The 19,969-nt window shown below is 35.6% G+C and overlaps 1 protein-coding gene across 1 annotated transcript; it reads left to right on the top strand.

Moving 5' to 3' along the window:
• Positions 1-807: 807 nt before the first annotated feature.
• Positions 808-2,280, top strand: LOC116128738 (putative disease resistance protein RGA4). Its single transcript, XM_031414492.1, has one exon. The coding sequence runs from the start codon at positions 808-810 to the stop codon at positions 2,278-2,280; it is 1,473 nt and encodes a 490-aa protein (XP_031270352.1).
• Positions 2,281-19,969: the final 17,689 nt, after the last annotated feature.

Genomic DNA, 19,969 nt, shown 5'->3' on the forward strand with positions numbered 1-19,969 from the left:
TTATATCATCTCACTTGTAGGGGAAAGAGGAACTGGAAAGACATCTCTCGCTAAAGTTGTTTATGAAAATGATAAGGTAGCAGGTACATTTGAGGAAAAAATATGGGTTTCTGCATCAAATCTTTTTGATGAGCTCAAGATTGCCAAAGCGATTGTTGCAGCTTTAGAAGGTGCAATGCCTGCATTTGTAGATTTAGGGTCTCTTCTACAACATCTATGTAAACTAATTATTGGAAGAAGAATTCTTCTTGTCTTAGACAATGTGCAAATAGAAGACTACAACAGGTGGAAACCCCTTCATTATTGTCTAGAGAATTGACATTCTGAAAGTAAGATTTTGATCACTACACAGAAGGAGTCAATTTCACGAATAACGAAGGCGGCTGACCTTCTCACTGTTAAGGAATTATCTGATGAGGAATGTCAATCATTGTTTAGACGGTTTGCATTTTTCAATAAGTTGCCGAAACAATGCGAAGAGTTAGAACCCTTTGTTAAACAAGTTGTAGATAAATGCAAGGGCTTGCCTCTCGCCATAAAAGTGATGGGAGTTTCTTGTGCTCTAAAAGAACTACATCGGAGTGGCAAAGTATATTAAACAATGAGATGTGGAAAGTTGATGAAGAGTTTGAGACTGGTATTCCTTTCTTCTTGTTGAGTTATATCAATTTACCTTCCATGGTAAAAAGGTGTCTCTCATATTGTGCCATCTTTCCCCAAAATGACCTAATAAACAAAGATCAGTTAATTAAATTATGGATGGCACAAGGTTACCTTGGATCATAAAACAATAAAGAGATGGAACTAATGGGTCAAGAATTTTTTGACTACTTAGTAACACGCTCTTTTTTCCAAGAGTTTGATATAGGCGATGACGGTGGTATCATAAGTTCTAAGATGCATGGGATAGCGTACAATTTTCTCAAATTTATCACTAGGCATGAATGTTTGGCAATGGAAGTCAATGGTGACGAACAACCAAGCCCAAATCCCGATTATCAAGACGAAGTTCGTCAATCAACGTTGATGCTTAGTAAGGAAGCCTCATTTCCCAACTCTATATTTGGCTTTAAAAAATTGCGCAGTCTCTTGGTTCAAGGTGGGGTAACAAACTCTTCATCAGTGCCACAGGAAGTCTTTGGTCAACTTTTGCTCTTAAGAGCATTAGATATTAGTGGAAACCTTTTGTACGAGGATTCAATTGTTGACATTCCATCAACGAAGATAGGAAAATTGATCCATTTGAGATATCTTAATTTTTCCTTGCTAAAGATATCAGAATTACCTGAGGGTTTATGCGAGTTGTATAATTTACAGACCTTGGAGATCAGTCAATGCATCAATCTCAACAAATTACCTCAGGGGATGGAAAAGTTGACAAATCTAAGGCATGTGGTAAATGATGAGACTTCATTGAATTACATGCCCAAAGGAATGGAAAGATTAACTTGTCTTCGTACATTAAAAGAATTTGTTGTTAGTGGTGGTGTCAATGCTAGCAATGCATGTAGCCTTAAATGCTTGGAGAATTTTGTCTATCTCCAAGGGTCTCTAAGTATAAGAAAGTTGGGATATGTGATAGAAAAAGTTGATCCTGGGAAAGAAAAACCTCCTTCATTTGTATCTAAATTTCGAGAAAGATACAGAAGAAGAGACGGCAAATACGATGAAAATGTTCTTGAAGCCTTACAACCACCTTCAACTTTAGAGAGATTAGAGATTAGAGGCTACAAAGGCAAGACAATCTCACCCACATGGGTAATGTCATTAAGGAAGCTAAGAATGTTAAATCTCCATGAATGCATGAACTTAGACCATTTGCCTTCGTTGGGAGAATTGTCATCCCTCGAGTCACTTTCTATATCAAGTATGCACGTGAAAAAAGTGGATAATGAATTTTTGGGAAGAGAGAGCGTCGTCAATTCGCCACATTCATTATTTATTGCTTTCCCTAAATTGAAGGCTCTAAGATTTGTTAACATGGAGGAATGGGGAGAATGGGAAGCGACAACTAATGCGATATGGGAAGAATTTTGTGATTCTACAATCATGCCATGTCTTCGTTCTTTATCACTTCTATATTGTCCCAAATTGAAGGCATTACCAGACCACATTCTTCAGATTGCAACATTGAATGAATTGAATATCAGTTGGTGTCCTTTGTTGAAAGCGTGTTACGATAATTGGCACAGACAGAATTGGGACAAGATCTCTCGTATTCCTAAGATTATGATTAATTTTAAGTATGTGGAGAGAGGGAAGCAAATCGATATTGCCTAAGGAGCCACAGGTGATTATATCGATTCCTTTATTTCAATGTTATTGTAGTTAATTCCGAAGAAATTGTTTCAATCTTTTGTTATCTTTCATTATCATTCAGCTAATTTTCAATTATATATACATGGCTATAATTTTGCTGGAGACAAAATAAGATCTTCCAAACTCATCATCCAATCTTTTTGACTAAATTTAAATTCACAGTCATATGATTTTTCACACTGATATTACTTTCTATTTTCTAAAATGGGTGGATTTCAAAAATTCATATAGGTGGTGAACTATCTAATATTTGTTACAATATATATGTCTACCTATTCTATAAACTAGTAAATTTTATTGAACCATATTTTCAGGAGTTAGAAGTAGAAGTTTCAAGATTATAATGCCCAAAATTATGGTCTTCAAGTATCATTATTACGCCATGATTTTCTTGAGAAACTTACTTTTGTTGTTGATATCTTTAAAATGAAACTGGATAATAATTTTGGTCAACGATCATTATTTTACATATTTTATTCTTCCAGCTGTTTGTGTTGAAGAAAATATATATTTCTTGCTGCAGTGGCTTTAGATAGTGGTTTGTGCATATGCTTGCGAAAAGAGTAATAGGAGAGGATTATCTTCGAGAAAATTAAGGTATGTATTTACAAGAAATGAAGACTACCATTGTATATAGATATTTTTTTTTTTTTTCTGAAGTATTTAATTTCAGATTCTCAAAATTTGGATTAATCCAAAAGTTGAGAACACTTTACATGAAAAAACTCATATTCACCTATATATATATATATGTATGTCCACATATCATCGAGGATCATGATCTTACATATTACATTTTTCAGGTGTGTTGAAGAACATATTTTCTTGTTGCAAAGGCTTTAAATAGTATGATAAGATTGTCTTAAGATTTGAGATATGTATGTTAAAGAAATGAAATGAAGACGTCCATTGTATATAGATAATTTTTCTGAAGCAAAGTCCACCTTGATTTTAAAAACACTATAAGCCCTAGGAATGTCATACATTAAAAAAAATCACTATTAAATTCTCATAATATTGTCATATTTTACACCGTTTCTTCTTTAATTAATGATTAAATGGTGTTTAACTTTGACGATCATCTATTGACATTCTTAATTCACTATGATGGCATCTTAATTCCTGGTTACATAGGTTTGATAATTGAATCTTTAAAATGGCATGTAGCTAGTCAAGTTTAGTCCTGGCATTTAAATTCTGAACTGCATGAGGTTTGAATCTCATGGTACTTATTGATAAATTTCGATGGAATTCATGAACTCGAAAAATCGGTTTCTTAAAAATTGTGAATCACCAACTTAGCTTTGTATCATTTCAGGAGCAATACTTTTGCATGTTTATGAATTAATTCCAAGTTCTACTATAAATGTTGTCCTATGAATAATGTGCTAAGTAATGTCTCTTCATATATAAGATTATAAATTAAATTTTCAATGTAACCCTGACTATAGCAGTGATAATTAATTTTAACTTTTCTTGATTGCAGCTCCTTACGATGTTTAATTTCATGAGTGAAGAGCAAAATTTTCTTCTTGTTGAAAAAGAGCATTCCTTAAGTTGTTGGTTATGGTTAACTTCTCACACCAATATCTCAGCGGTTCTTTGTTCAAAATACTTTTAATGCTTAATGATTTCTAGTTATCAATTGCGTGTTTCATTTACAAGCATTTGCTTTTGTTGTTTATTGGCTCAAATTTGTTTGTTTTAGTTTAGAGTTTTTATAGATAAAATGTAGAGAGACTTGACAGTGCTTATTGTCGAGACTTGAGAATACTCTCTAGGATTGGATTTATTGTAATGAAACAATATTATCACTCGTGGACGTAGACTATTTGGTCAAATACCGTATATCGATCGTTGTGATGTTTTTTGTGTTTGTTGTGGTGTTTATTTTTATATATTGTTGATCATTTGTAATCTTTAGTGGTGGAGCTAGCATTCGCCCAGGGTGGGCCAATGCCATCCCTGAAAATGCCAAAAAAATTCATAAATTTTATAAACTTACTATTACACCCTNAAAAAAAAAAAAAAAAAAAAAAAAAAATCCTACATTCTACAAAAACTACAACTTCACAGTTTTGACTTCAGAACTTTAACTTCAACTTCACACTTTCTCTACTCAATAACTATCAACACAATAACTCCACTGCAAAAACTACAACTTCACAATAAATTCTATTGTAAATTCACAACCAGTTTCTCTGTAACCTACAACTACACAGCTTTCACAATAAAACTACATTCTACAAAAACTACAGCTTTACAGTTTTGACTCCACACTTCAACTTCAACTTCACAGTTTTTCTACTCAATAACTACCAACACAATAACTCCACTGCAAAAACTACAACTTCATAATAAATTCTACTGCAAAAGCAAAATTCACAACCAGTTTCTCTGTAACCGACAACTACACAGCTTTCACTACAGAATTACAACTGAGTACCAGATGTTGAGCCAATCGAGCTAGAGGAAGGTGGAGCTTGTATTGTCAGTTTTTGTCTTAGATTTTCAAACCTTGAGGCATGCAGAGCCTTTGTAAAGATATTTGCTTTTTGATATTTAGTGGGCACATATTGAACTTTGAGATTGTGAGAAGTAACCTGTTCTCTAACATAGTGTGCATCAAGTTCAATGTGTTTAGTTCTACCATGAGACACTGGGTTAGAAGCAAGAGACCGAGCACTTTGGTTATCACACCAAATAATTGGAATTTCTGACAAAGAAAGACCAAGTTCAAAAAATAAGCTATAAAACTAGGCCAATTCAGTAGACCCTTGAGCAAGTGCTCTATACTTAGCTTCAGTGGAAGATAGGGCCACAACTTTCTGCTTCTTAAAAGTCCATTGCAGTAGGTTAGTGCCAAGAAAGACACAACAACCACTTGTGGACCTCCTGTCCTCAATGCTACTGGCCCAATCAGCATCGGTATAGCATTCTAGGTTGATTCTAAGGCTTTTAGTAAAGAGAATTCCATAGTTAGAAGTGCCTTTAAGATACCTAAGTAATCTCTTACAAGCTTGCCAATGATTCTGTGTAGGAGCCTTAAGGAATTGGCTTAATTTGTTAACACAGTAAGCAATATCAGGCCTGGATAATGTCAAGTACTGAAGGGCTCCTATTGTACTTCTATATAGAGCTGCATTTTCATAAGGATCACTATCTTCTAAAGTTAACTTGGTACCAATAGCCATTGGAGCGGTACATGGTTTGCAATCTTGCATATTAGTCTTTGTTAAGAGATCCTTGATATATTTTTCTTGATTCATGTGAAGATAGGAAGTTGTTCTAGTAACCTCAAAACCGAGAAAATACTTGAGAGAGCCTAGAACCTTTAAAGCAAACTGAGTATTCAGTTTATGTATGGTTTCATGCAGCAAATTGGTGTCATTTCCAGTAAGTAGAATATCATCTACATACACTAGCACATACATAGTCTTTTCCAATTTTTTATACACAAAAAGACTTGGATCAACAACTGAGTGAACAAAATCCCAGCTTAAAGAGGCCTTTTTTAGCTTCTCAAACCAGGCTCTAGGAGCCTGTTTTAGACCATAAAGAGCCTTAACTAATCTGCACACATGATGAGGATGTTGAGAACTAACAAAGCCTTCAGGTTGGGTCATATATACCTTTTCAGTAAGTTCACCATTTAGGAAGGCATTGTTGATGTCTACTTGCTGAATTTCCCAGCCATTATTTACTGCTAAGCTCAAAATAACTCTGATTGTGGGTGAGTTAACTACGGGACTGAATGTTTCTAGATAATCAATTCCTGGATTTTGTTGAAAACCTTTTGCCACAAGCCTGGCCTTGAATCTTTGAATGGAACCATCAAGATTATACTTTATCTGAAAAACCCATTTACAGCCTACAGGATGCATTTCAGATGTAGTAGGAACTGATTCCCAAGTTTGGTTAGCTAGCAAGGCATCAAATTCAGATTGCATGGCAGCTTTCCAGGTAGGATGTGATAGAGCTTCTATAACAGTAGTTGGTTCTTTATTGTCAAGAGAAGGTGGGGAAACAAGGATGGTATTATGTGCTCTGGTTTTGGACCTAGTAACCATGGAATGAGTGTTCAAGACAGGAGGTGGAGGCTTGGTTAAAGACAGTTCAATAGTAAGAGGGATAGTTGCATAAGACTCATCTGATCCTACAGTTATGGGGGATAAAATAGGTGATGTGGATGAAGTAGAGTTAAGAGAAGTAGAGGAAAGACTAAGGTAAGTGGTTAGACTGAACTGTGAAGATGGTAAAGGCTGAGGTAGATGAGATTGAGAAGAACAGGGAGATGATAAAGGAAGTGAACTAGAAGGGGCAATATCCTGTGAGATTGACTGTTCTGGTGTGGAAGGACAAGTAGACAAAGGTGAAGCTGAAACAGGATTAATAGAAAAACTGGAGATAGAATTAGATATAGACCAAATTGAAGGAACAAATAAACTGGAAACAGACTCAGTGTTTATGGAATGGGGTGCAGAATTTGAACTAGAAAAATTAGATGTTTTAAAAGGAAAATCATATTCATCAAAATGAGCACTTTGACAAATATAAATCCGACCAGAAATATCCAAACACTTGTATCCATTATGATGCAAACTATAGCCAATAAAAGTACATTTGGTGGTGTGAAAGTTAAACTTGTGACTGTTATATGGACGAAGGAAAGGATAGACAACACATCCAAAGACTTTAATGAGGGAATAATTTGGAGAAGTTTTGAATAGAACTTGGAAAGGAGATATATTGGACAACACTGATGTGGGTAGTCTATTGGTAAGGTAAGCTGCAGTTTGAAAAGCAAACCACCAAAACTTAAGTGGCATACTAGCTTGAGCTAACAAAGTCAGGCCTTGTTCCACAATTTGTCTATGTTTCCTCTCAACTCTACAATTTTGTTGGTGAGTGTGAGGGCATGGATGTCTAAAAATGATACCATGTTCTTGTAGGTAAGGGACTAGCTTCCTATACTCTCACCCCAATCGGTTTGAACACATTTTAAAGATGTGTTAAATTGCTTTTCAACTAGGACATGAAACTATTTAAAAACACTAAAAGTTTCAGATTTGGCTTTTAAAGGAAAAAGCCAGGTGAATCTACTATGGTCATCAAGAAATTGAATGTAATACCTATAGCCTTCGGGAGATGTAACAGGGGAAGGCCCCCAAAGGTCTGAGTAAACTAACTCAAGTGGTTTAGATGCATGATGTGTGGATCTAGGATATGTAGATTGGTGCAGTTTACCAAATTGGTAGGCTGAGCAAAATGTTATATTATTCTTAGTAGGATAAGGTAGTTTCAAAACATCAAGCACTTTTGCAAGAATAGTAGAATTGGGATGTCCTAATCGGTTGTGCCACAACATGACATTAGTAGATTGAACAGGGAATGATTGAAGAGAATTTATTTTATTGATTATAGATGCATCATCAGTACAAATAACAGTGTTGGATACAAGTGGTCTACTGTATTACATACAATTTTGATTAAAAAAATCAACACAGGCAGATTTACAACTACTAAAAACATGTTCTAGAATCAATTGTGTAGACAACATTTGTGTAGGAAAAGAAGTGCTACAAGGCTTTTTACATGACTTATTTATTGAAAAAATTGGACTGCTTTTGTGCTGAAACTGAACAGACTGATCCAAAACTTTTGCAGAGATAGGTAATGAATAAACTGGAGCTTGAAGTTGGTATAATCCATCTTTAAGCATTCCTTTGAGAAGGGTTACTTTGGAGTGCTTGTCCTTAACCAACACAAGAATCAATAAAATACTCAATAGTGACAGGATTCTCTTTAGTCAGTTTAGAGACACTAAGAAGATTTTTTGTAATGTGAGGGACACACAAGACATTCCTAAGGTGCAGAGTTCTAAATGGACAGTTTAAATCAACAGAACCAATATGAGAAATAAATAGAAGCTCATTATTGCCAACCTAGAGTTGTTCGCTACTTGCATAGCTGGTGCTTCCTGTGAGTTGAGAAAAGTCAGAGGTAACATGGTCTGTAGCTCCAGAATCCATGTACCATGCAACATCATGTATTGTAGAGGGTGTGGCAATGTAATTTATGGCTACAGGATGAGAGTTGTGTAGTTGAGTTTGAGCCATCAAAGCCTGATTGTGCAGATGAGTAGCAGCATGAACAACAGTTGAGTTTGGCTGGTTATCAACATGTACAACTGTGGATCCAGGTGTTTGGTGGAATGAGGAAGGTGTTTGAGACATCACTGAGGATCCAGAGTGGGGATTATTCATATAGTGATGAGAACTATGACTATCAGTTGGATAGTAAGAGTTTCCAGTTCCAGAATTACCAATTCCAAAATTCCCAATTCTAAAGTTAAATGAGGGTTGTCTATTGAAGCTAGGAGAGTGAAAGTTGATTCTAATTAGGGTGTTATATCCTGTAAAGTTTACATCAAACCAATGGTAACAATTCAAGGCTAAATGCCCTGTTTTCCCACAGATTGGCAGACAAATTTGCCTCTGCCACCCTCTCTACCTCTTCCTCTTCCTCTATTACTAAAACCACCTCCATGAAATTATTGATTGTAAAATTGGTTTTGAGGCAGGGGATAATTGGACTGAGTTTGGTTAGATCCAAAGAAGGAAGGACTAAAATTGGGAACATTAATGGTACTAGGGCTAGGGCTATGAGTGGAGGTTTGTTGTATAGGTATTGACACAGTTTGTGTTTTCTTGTTCTCATTGTCAACTGACAGAGCAGCAACATTAGCTAATCCTCCATGAAACTCATTATGAACTACAGAGTTCATTGTTGCATTTGCCCTTTCAAGCCTAAGCTCAAGTTTATGTAAAATTATTTGTGCTTCTTGGACAGATATGGGATCAAGTTTGGATTCTAACCTAGTTGTGATATTCACAACAGCTGCATCATATTCAGACTCTAGTCCATCCAGAATGTAATTAAGTAACTCTTCATCTGTTATCACTATTCCACTAGATGATAAATTCTCTGCAAAACGTTTCATCCTAAGGAAATAATCATGCATACTCATGTTCTCCTTTCTTGTATTTTGTAAAAGACTCTTAACATGTAATGTCTTAGCCCTAGATTTAGTAAGAAATCCTTTTTCTAACGTGAGCCATATTTCAGTAGCAAATTGACACTTGGAAATAATAGCAAACATCGACTCTGATATGGATGAGAGTAGCCAACTAACTAGCATTTTATCAGTCTTCTTCCAAAGTATATATTTAGGATTATATTTCTTGGTTACCTCTAAGCTTGAAGTGTCTGATTGTGCTCTGACGAACGGAGCTGGGCATGGAATTAATCCAATCAAGTGCTGTTCAAGATCGTGGGCTCCTACTGCGAACAATATCTAGGACTTCCAAAATCGATGATTGTCCCGATTCAACTTTGGTGAAATTATTGGAAGTGTGGATGAATTCATTGATGATGAATTGATGAGGTTAACAATATCTAACGTGATTTTCTTCAAATTGTTAAATGAGGAAGGAATTGAAGAGGAATCAGCCATTGATGACGTTTGTCGATGGCTCTGATACCAAATGAATTGAGACAGTAGCTGAGAAAATGAAGAAAGAAAGTGAGAGAAACAGTAAAGAAAATTTGCTAGAAAAAACTTAACTGTATCTTTTTTTTTCATGTTTTACTTCATTACTTTTCAAGTGTACTGTTCCCACTTTTATATACAAATTTGTTACAACTAAAAGCCCATACAAATTTGTTACAACTAAAAGCCCAATTGAATGTACAACTAAAAGCCCAACTGAATGTAACTGTACCCAACTAATTGTAACAGAATATAGTTAACAATATTGGTCAACTTTAGTCTGCTTTGTTTCTTATATTCACATCCTGCCCTAAATCAAACTTCCTTGAATCTCTCAGTCTGCTATTTCTTTCACATTCTAACATAAGTAAATGTCTCTTCATATATAAGATTATAAACTAAATTTTCAATGTAACCCCAACTATAGCAGTGATAATTAATTTTAACTTTTCTTGATTGTAGCTCCTTACGATGTTTAATTTCATGAGTGAAGAGCAAAATCTACTGTTTGTTGAAAAAGAGCATTCCTTAAGTTGTTGGTTATGGTTAACTTCTCACATCAATATCTCAGCGGTTCTTTGTTCAAGAGACTTTTAATGCTTAATGATTTCTAATTATCAATTGCGTGTTTCATTTACAAGCATTTGCTTTTGTTGTTTATTGGCTCAAATTTGTTTGCTTTAGTTTAGAGTTTTATAGATAAAATGTAGAGAGACTTGAGAGTGCTTATTGTCGAGACTTGAGAATACCCTCTAGGATTGGAGTTGTTGAGATTTGCGAGCTTGTAATACTTGGTTATTGTAATGAAACAATATTATCACTCGTAGACGTAGACTATTTGGTCAAATCCCCTATATCGTTGTGATGTTTTGTGTGTTTGTTGTGTTGTTTATTTTTCTATATCGTTGATCATTTGTAAACTTTAGTGGTGGAGCTAGAATTGGCCCACCATCCCTGAAAATGTCAAAAAATTCATAAATTTTATAAACTTACTATTACACCCTAAATAGTCTATTTGATTTATAAATTACCCAATCCCATATAATGTCCCAAAAAAACAAAAAACAAAAAAAAAAAAAAAAAAAAGGTAAGTTAGATTATAAATAATTAAGGCCCATATCATATAAATATATTTGAACTCATTACTTGTAGAAAAATTGTAAAACAAATATATTTATACCTGGGAAATAGGCAGGTCAGGTAGACAGGGGTCACGAGTCCATGGGTTGATATATGCATGACCCGTACCCACCCATACGGGTACGGGTCAACCCATGGGTCACTTGCATATAATGGCATTTTCTGTAATTTTTTTTTTGTAGGTTTTTGTTATTTTTTTACTATTTCTTGTTATTCAAATTGCATACTTGAAGATGTAAATTCTATTGATTTAAAAACTTGGTAAAAATTCCTTTATTAAACTTTCATAACTTGGTTAATTTGATTATAAATGGATGATTAAATTAAATTTGACTAGATTTCACCAAACATCATTAATTCATTATCAATATTTTTCATATTTATATCAAACTTTACCATATAGAATTAGTAAACACTAAACACTAAACGTACATAATAATTACTAATTGGTAAACACTACACATATAGAATTAGTAAAAACTAGACATTAAACATATAAAATTGTTCAACATTCAACATACATACATAGTAAACACTAAACACTAAACAATTAAACATATAGAATTGTTCAATCAAACACTAAACAAACAAAGTCTATCACACATTGATGGTGTTAGAAGCTACCCTTGATTCTATAATCTCCTTCTCCGCTGGCACTTGGCTTAATGGTACTACATGTTAAGCATAATCAATTTCATCTTCTACAATTAACAAAATATAAGTTAACTATTGTAATATATTAACAAACTAAAATATTAAAACATGTGAAAGATAAGTTAATTAAAATGTTACCTTTAACTTTATATCCAAAATTCCATGTCCTATTGCATATGAAAGACTGTGTAATCTCCGGTAAAAGTAAACTTCAATATTTACTGAGCACTTTGCTAACAACACTGAAATTGGACTCCGAAGCAATAGTTGTTATTGGTATACTCATCATATCACGGGCCATCATGGAATGTATTGGGTATTGATCACTAATTTGCTTCCAATGGTCTAGGATATCCAGATTGCAAAATTTGATGCGATCAAACCTTGCCTCTCCCAAATAAATATCCAATTCGGACTTCTTAGTAGCACTAAAGTCACTCTTGTAGTAGTCAAATTCCTACACCATTTGAATATTTAAATTTAATAAAGCAAAATTACAAAATAAACAAAACCTTATTAATCACAAGAATATAAAAATATATAGGGAGCAGTGACTTACACAAATATCATCTCCAAGGATATTAGGACTACTAGTCTGTACCCAAGGATCGGTAGGAACCTCATTGCAACTTAGACCCTCATAAATAGCAAAAAACTTATACAACTCCTCCTTGACCAATCCAACTTTCATGATGCAACTATTGGGCCATCAACTTTTTTGTAACAAAACTCAACAAACTCAAACTTGAAACGTGGGTCCAGAATTGCTGCAATTGCTAACACAATGCTATAAGAATCCCAAAATTTGTCAAACTTTACTTTCATTTGACTTGCCATGGTACTAACAACTTCATCCTCATTGTCCATCTCTTTGTATAAATGCACTTGAACTCTTGAACTCTTCACACATTTCTGAGGTACAAATTTGCTGTGGGGTATTGGGAACCCAAAAAAAGAGTAGTGATGTCATAAAATGGTTGCAAGAACTTGCAAATCATCACCCACTATCCCATTCTTCATCTGAAGGACAACTTTTTATAATTAGGATCTATCAGTGACAAATGAACAAACATACGACGATATATTAGCACACTTTCAAGCATTAAATAAGTGGAATTCCATCTTGTGGGAACATCCATTCACAATCCTTTTGAGCTTATCACACCAATTTGTTTAGCAAATTCTCCAAACTTGATTCTTTTAGCCTCACTTCCTTTAACATATTTCACACTTTCACGAATCATATCTAAAGCCACGCTACTAACCTTTAACCCTTCTTGGACTATGGATTCAAGATATGTGCACAACATTGCACATGAAAGAAAGAACTACCACATAATAAAGCATTTTGCACACAAAGTTGACTCCTTTAAATATCTTCCATCTTATCATTATTACTTGCATTGTCTAATGTAAGAGAGAAGGCTTTCTTTTCAATCCCCCAATCTTTTAAGAAATCATACACTATTTATGACAAAAGAGCCCTTGAGTGTGGAGGAGGAACAGGGCAAAAATTAAGAATTCTACTTTGTAACTCCCAACTCTCATCAACATAGTGAGCCGTTAAAGAAATATACTCATTAGTAGTATAAGAACTCCAAATATCAGAAGTCAAGCATATTCTACTTGGAGCCCTCTCTAAAGCAAGCTTAATCTTTTCCTTCTCCCTATAATATATCTTTAAGCAATCTGCCTTAACGGTGTTCCTAGTATAAGACTTAACTTCATGATTCAAATACATGTGGACATCCCTAATTTGTTCATGCTCCACTATTGAATATGGGTAATTATGTTTTGTGCTTCTTATTGCCATCTTCTCACAACAAATCTCTTGAGAAATCTCAAACGTCTCAGTTTAGTATCAAAATCCATCATCAATTGATCTACACTACTAATGGTATGTTTAGGACAACCTTTCATATGGCGCCTCAAATTCTTAGTCTCTTGAGTGGAACTACCATATGCATAAGACTTACTACAAATTAAACTCCTTGCCCTCACTCCCTATTTTCTTCTATATATGTTGTAAATTGACCCCAAACATCTGAAACTTTACCTTTTTTTGGACAAATAGTACAAGCACTAGAAGGAAGTTGACCTATGGCTACATTACGACTCGTTTCTATTACCTTATTAAACAAATCTATAGACTCCTCCATGCCAAGCCAATCTAAAGGACATAATAGAGTATTTACATTTAAATTAATTAACCAATCATAACAATCCATCCAAAAAAAAAAACAAAAAACTCCCATATATATAACAAGCAAACCAGCCCTACCAAATGGCTGGATTTTTCCAACTCAACAGTAAACAGTCAACACTCCTCAACTCAAAAACTAAAATGCAATCTCTGGGGATTTAGAAAATTTTTCCCATAAAACACATACAATCTTTATATAAAAACTGTACTACAATAACTCAATGCTAACAACGCAAATAATAATTCTAACATTAATAGCAATTCGAAATCATACAAAAAACTCAATGATCACAAGTCATAATGCAAATAATGCATCAAAACTCAATTCTCACAGTGCAAATAATGGTAGTTAAATGTATTGTCTTGTTTGGCCAAAGCATTTGCCAACTTAGTGAAAGCGTTTACCTTTGAGAGTGACTGTTGTTACTGATAGTTAGGCGACGTTGGAGTGAGAGAGAGAATGAGAGTGAAAGGAGAGCAAAGGCTGTCGTTCGTCAGCATGACAGGGTGAGAGAGTTCAGACTAAGCTGACAGTCGCGTAGGAGCAGAATGAGAGTGAGAGAAGAGCTGTAACTGCTACTGTTTCATTGGCAGCGACTTGGGTTTGGGAGTCACCATTCGTCAGCTTGAGTGAGTGTGAGAGAGTTGAGATTGAACTGAGAGTTGCGTCAGAGTAGAATGACAATGAGAGGAGAGTTGCGTCAGAGCAGAATGACAATGAGAGGAGAGTTGCAGTTGCTGCTATGTCGTTGGTGGTGGCCTGGGTTTGGGAGCTACCATTTGTCAGCGAGAGTGAGCTATGACCGTGGCTGCATGAGTGAGCTGTGAGTGAGCGTGCTACGTGAGAGAGTTGAGTGTGTACTGTGTAGTGTAGTCTAAGTTGCGTTTTGAGTCTTTTGACTTTAGGGTTTGTTATTTGTTAATTATTATTAAATTTTATTTTAAATTCAATTGCGGGTACCCGTGCGTGTTACCCGACCCACCCGCAAATTTCATGGGCAGGCCGAGTACGGATAGTTTTGAAACGGGTATTTTGGAGGTATACCCGTACTTGCCCATTAGGTGCGAGTACCCGTTTACCCGCAGGTACAGGCTCTCTTTTGCCAGGTCTATATATATATATATATATATATAGCTATATATATATATATATATATATATATATATATTCCTAAACTTAATAAATTATGGTTTGGATGTACGACAACTCTCTTATTACCTTGGAAATTCTATATTTCTAAAATGTTTTTAACTTAGTTTACCTTTAGGAAATTATTATTTTTTATGGATTTTTTTTTTGTTTTTTTTTGTATTGGGTTTGACGAGGTCCAATAATGAAATAAGCATACTACGACCCAGTGCCTTAGCCTAATTCTAGTTGGGTCTATACTTAAATCCATCTTGTGAACTGATCACTCTATGAGTTGGGCTATCCTATTAGTTAAGCTAGATTGAGTTCCAGCCCATTAACCCACTGAAGTCCAAAATAAGAATCAGAATCCTATTTACTTTCCATTATAGTCAAGATCTAGAATCTTACTTAAAGTGGTAACTTAATTTGATAAAGGCAAGTAATAATATTTCCTTCCTAATTCAGACTGATCTACCTAGTAGGACTCAAAGTTTTACTACAACTCCAACCTCTTTGGTTCACTATATAAGCGGAGGCCAGACCTCTTATTATGTATTAAAAAATAACCCATAGCTCTTAGTTCTCAAAGTTCTTGCTCCCAAAAACCTTCATCTCTCTCGCTATAAAGTTTAGTTCTGACTAACTTTATCACCTTCCACCACCACAAAGTTGTGCTCCGGCCACTTTATGTTAGTCAAGCCCTAGCTGCATTATTCCGATAAACCCTTCACACTTTCAGCCCTCACTAAAGTACCTTCAACTTTGTTGACTGAAGTGTCGGAGTGCCTATGGGAGACACCACATCGGTGTCACCTCTTCACGCTCTCTTTCCCTCTTTGTGTAGGTCCACCAGATTGTTAGTGGCTCACTTTTCACAAGATCCGTCCTTTCTAAATCAATTATAGATTTTACTGTCTACAGTTTTAGCACCTACCATGGGGCTTTGACAATCTTTCGACTGAAAATGACTTGCACCTTTTGTTCTTACTCCCTCAATTCATCCATCATGACTGGAAGTACTAAAACCCCCAGGCCTAATGTTGCGTGCATGGCCTTAAGTCAATGCCCAAGACTTGAATGCCCATGTGAATTCATTAATACGCTAGTTTCTTGTAGCTTCCTAGAACTTTCCTCACTGTTAGCATATCCTTTCAACAAATCAAATAGGAAAGAGAGAAACAATTCTCTAGATTTTGTTTGAAGATTACCTTTTTTCAAATCGTCTCATGCACGGTATACATAAATATGTACGTCTGTTATATTTACTGACATTTATGGTGATATATATATATTATGAACCATGTTAGAGTAGGTGCACTAGAGCCACCATTTCAGCTCTTGTAAACTCATTTTAATAAATGAATACAAGACATCACTTATTTATGAGCATGTATACTATGGCATCTATTTACTGTGTGTAAAGAAAATAGTATAAGTTGTTAGAAGGTTGAAACTAGTGACAAAGGCATTAAGTGTTACAAATCTTAAATGTGAGAACCTTATGAGCACAAATGGTGGCCCTTCTTAAACTGTCTATAGTCATAGTATAAATCTGACTAAGAACACAGATTATATGGACAGACTGTCATCACGTTGAATGACCCAATCGAAAGGTAGTGACAAATCTCATATGTCAACGTTGTGGGCATCAACTTGGTGCAACGCATGAGTGCTTGCTTGTGCAAGTCCACTAGACCGACCCATCAAAGGATTTCACACAAGATGGTAAACCCAGTGTCTATGGAATATATCATCTTACGGATGGTGGTGCATGTGGTCCCTTGCATGAATTGAGATCACCAAAGTGTTGTGTAAATATCGATGTGATTTGACACTAATCTAATGTTGTCTCTCTTTGGGATTATAAAACGATGGTGATTGGTTACATTGAGAAGTACATATGACTATAATGGCTCAACAAAAGATTCATCACTCTATTGGGGTTGTCAGAGTCAGAGTTGAAGTTGTCAAAAGGTCATTGAAGTTGTCAAAAGTTCGTTCAGTTAAATAAATCCTATTATTTAGGACATGTAGGTAGAGTTTGACAATTTCTTTATCCATTTACCTCGTTATTAGGATCAGTTTGTTTGGGTTGTTTAACGTGGGTTGTTTGTTTCCACTTTTATCTATTTGTAAGGCTTATATAAGCAAACAGCTTATTTTTAATTGGAATACAGTCGTTCAGATATTTTCTGAAATTGCTTTGTGCTTAGAGTTTACAACAATCTGGTATCAGAGCCACATCACGGGGCCTGATTGTGAGAGAAAAGAAACCGTAGTTTCTTAAGAAGAGAAAGAGTGAGAAGAGAGAGAATCGAAGTATGGCAGCTGAAAATAATTTCGTTCAACCTGTAATTCCTAAGTTTGATGGCCATTACGATCATTGGTCCATGCTTATGGAAAATTTTCTTCGTTCAAAGGAGTATTGGAGTTTGGTGGAGATTGGAATCCTTGCTACAACAGAAGGAGTGGAGCTTACTGAAGCACAACAAAAATCAATTGTAGAGCAGAAGCTGAAAGACTTGAAGGTCAATAATTATCTATTCCAAGCCATTGATCGAACCATTATGGAGACAATCCTCAACAGAGACACTGCCAAGCACATCTGGGACTCTATGAAGCAGAAGTACTAGGGTTCCACAAGAGTCAAAAGAGCACAGCTCCAAGCACTTCGGAAGGAGTTTGAGGTTCTACAAATGAAAGAGGGTGAAAGTGTTGATGCGTACTTCGCTCGAACACTCATCATAGCAAACAAGATGAAGATTCACGGTGAAAACATACAGCAAGTGGTGATCATTGAAAAGATCTTGAGATCAATGACCTCAAGGTTCGACTATGTTGTGTGTTCGGTTGAAGAGTCTAATAACTTAGACACCTTAACCATTGATGAGTTGCAGAGCAGCTTACTGGTACATGAGCAGAGGATGAACGGGCATGTAGGAGATGAGCAGGCATTAAAGGTGACCTACGATGATAGAATTGGTGGAAGAGGAGGCGGTCGAGCTCGTGGAGCTTTTCAAGGAAGAGGCAGAGGAAGAGGCAAACAAGCATTCAATAAAGCTATAGTTGAGTGTTATAAGTGTCATCAATTAGGGCACTTTCAATATGAGTGTCCTAAATGGGAGAAGGAAGGGAATTATGCTGAGTTTGAGGAGAAAGAAGAAATGTTGCTGATGTCATATGTGGAACTTAATCAATCAAGGAGAGAAGATGTTTGGTTCCTTGACTCGGGGTGTAGCAATCATATGTGTGCAAATAAGGAGTGGTTTTCGGATCTTGATGAGGAATTCTGACAATCTGTGAAGCTCGACAATAATTCCAAGATGGCTATGTTGGGAAAGGGTAACATTAGGTTGCAAATTGCTGGAGTTACTCAGGTAATCACTGATGTTTTCTATATACCTGAGTTAAAAAATAACTTATTAAGTGTTGGACAATTGCAAGAAAGAGGTGTAGCTATTTTGATACAACATGGAGTATGTAGAGTCTATCATCCCGAGAAAGGGCTTATTTTGCAAACAGTAATATCTGCAAACAGGATGTTCATATTGTCAGCAAGAATTCTGCCGAAAGCTCCCACTTGTTTCCAAACAATTCTTGAAGACAATACTCACCTTTGGCACTGCAGATATGGGCATCTAAGTTTCAAGGGTTTGAGAACATTGCAATATAAGCAAATGGTGAAAGGGTTACCACAGTTGAAGGCACCATCCAAAATATGCACTGATTGCATGGTGGGAAAGCAACACAGGGATGCAATTCCAAAGAGGAGTTTATGGAGAGCATCACAAAAACTGAAGTTGGTACATGCTGACATTTGCGGACCCATCAAACCTGTTTCCAATAGTAAGAAGAGGTATTTCATAAGCTTTATTGATGATTACAGTCGTAAGGTGTGGATATATTTTCTTGCTGAAAAATCTGAAGCTTTTACTATCTTCAAGAATTATAAAAACCTTGTTGAGAAAGAGACAGGAGTTTTTATTCGTTGTCTGCGCACAGATAGGGGTGGAGAGTTCATCTCTCACGAGTTCAATGTCTTTTGCAAAACTAATGGTATTAGCAGGCAGTTCACTGCAGCCTACACTCCCCAACAAAATGAAGTAGCTGAGCGCAAGAATAGGACAATCATGAACATGGTTAGAAGTATGTTATCGGAGAAGCAAGTTCCAAAGAATTTGTTGCCAGAAGAATTTGTTGGGGTTGTCAGAGTCAGAGTTGAAGTTGTCAAAAGGTCATTGAAGTTGTCAAAAGTTCGTTCAGTTAAATAAATCCTATTATTTAGGACATGTAGGTAGAGTTTGACAATTTCTTTATCCATTTACCTCGTTATTAGGATCAGTTTGTTTGGATTGTTTAACGTGGGTTGTTTGTTTCCACTTTTATCTCTTTGTAAGGCTTATATAAGCAAACAGCTTATTTTTAATTGGAATACAGTCGTTCAGATATTTTCTGAAATTGCTTTGTGCTTAGAGTTTACAACACACCCTTGGTTACAGGTGATCATATCTTAGCGAGAAATTTGGTTAAAAACCACGACCTCAAATCTATGGCCACAATGGAATCGAGTTGGTGCTCAAATCCAATTTTATAGTCGTTAGATTCAAGAACCAAATATAGAACATGTCAAGGTAACATTTTGAGGTAGGCACTATATCTCTACACCAAACCTTGATAAGATATAAGATGATGAAATAAATTGAATTATACGGTAACCATACTATAGAAAAGGTAGGCCTAAATAGCTAATTCTTTATTTACCGGGCAATCATGATGCCTTGCTAAAGGCCAATCTTGATTGGTGTACGAAAACACTAATTGTTTGATGCGTAATTACTTATTGGGACACTATCGGCAAAGTAAAGAGCCTTCGGGTCACACACATGAAAGGTAGTTAAGTGAGAAACAGAAATGGAAGGACAATCCTGTCCTTGGGCCGAAAAGGGTATTCGGTAATTTGGTAGTTTGG

Source organism: Pistacia vera, unplaced genomic scaffold, assembly GCF_008641045.1.
Source record: "Pistacia vera cultivar Batoury unplaced genomic scaffold, PisVer_v2 Contig202, whole genome shotgun sequence".
Taxonomy (NCBI): Eukaryota; Viridiplantae; Streptophyta; class Magnoliopsida; order Sapindales; family Anacardiaceae; genus Pistacia; species Pistacia vera.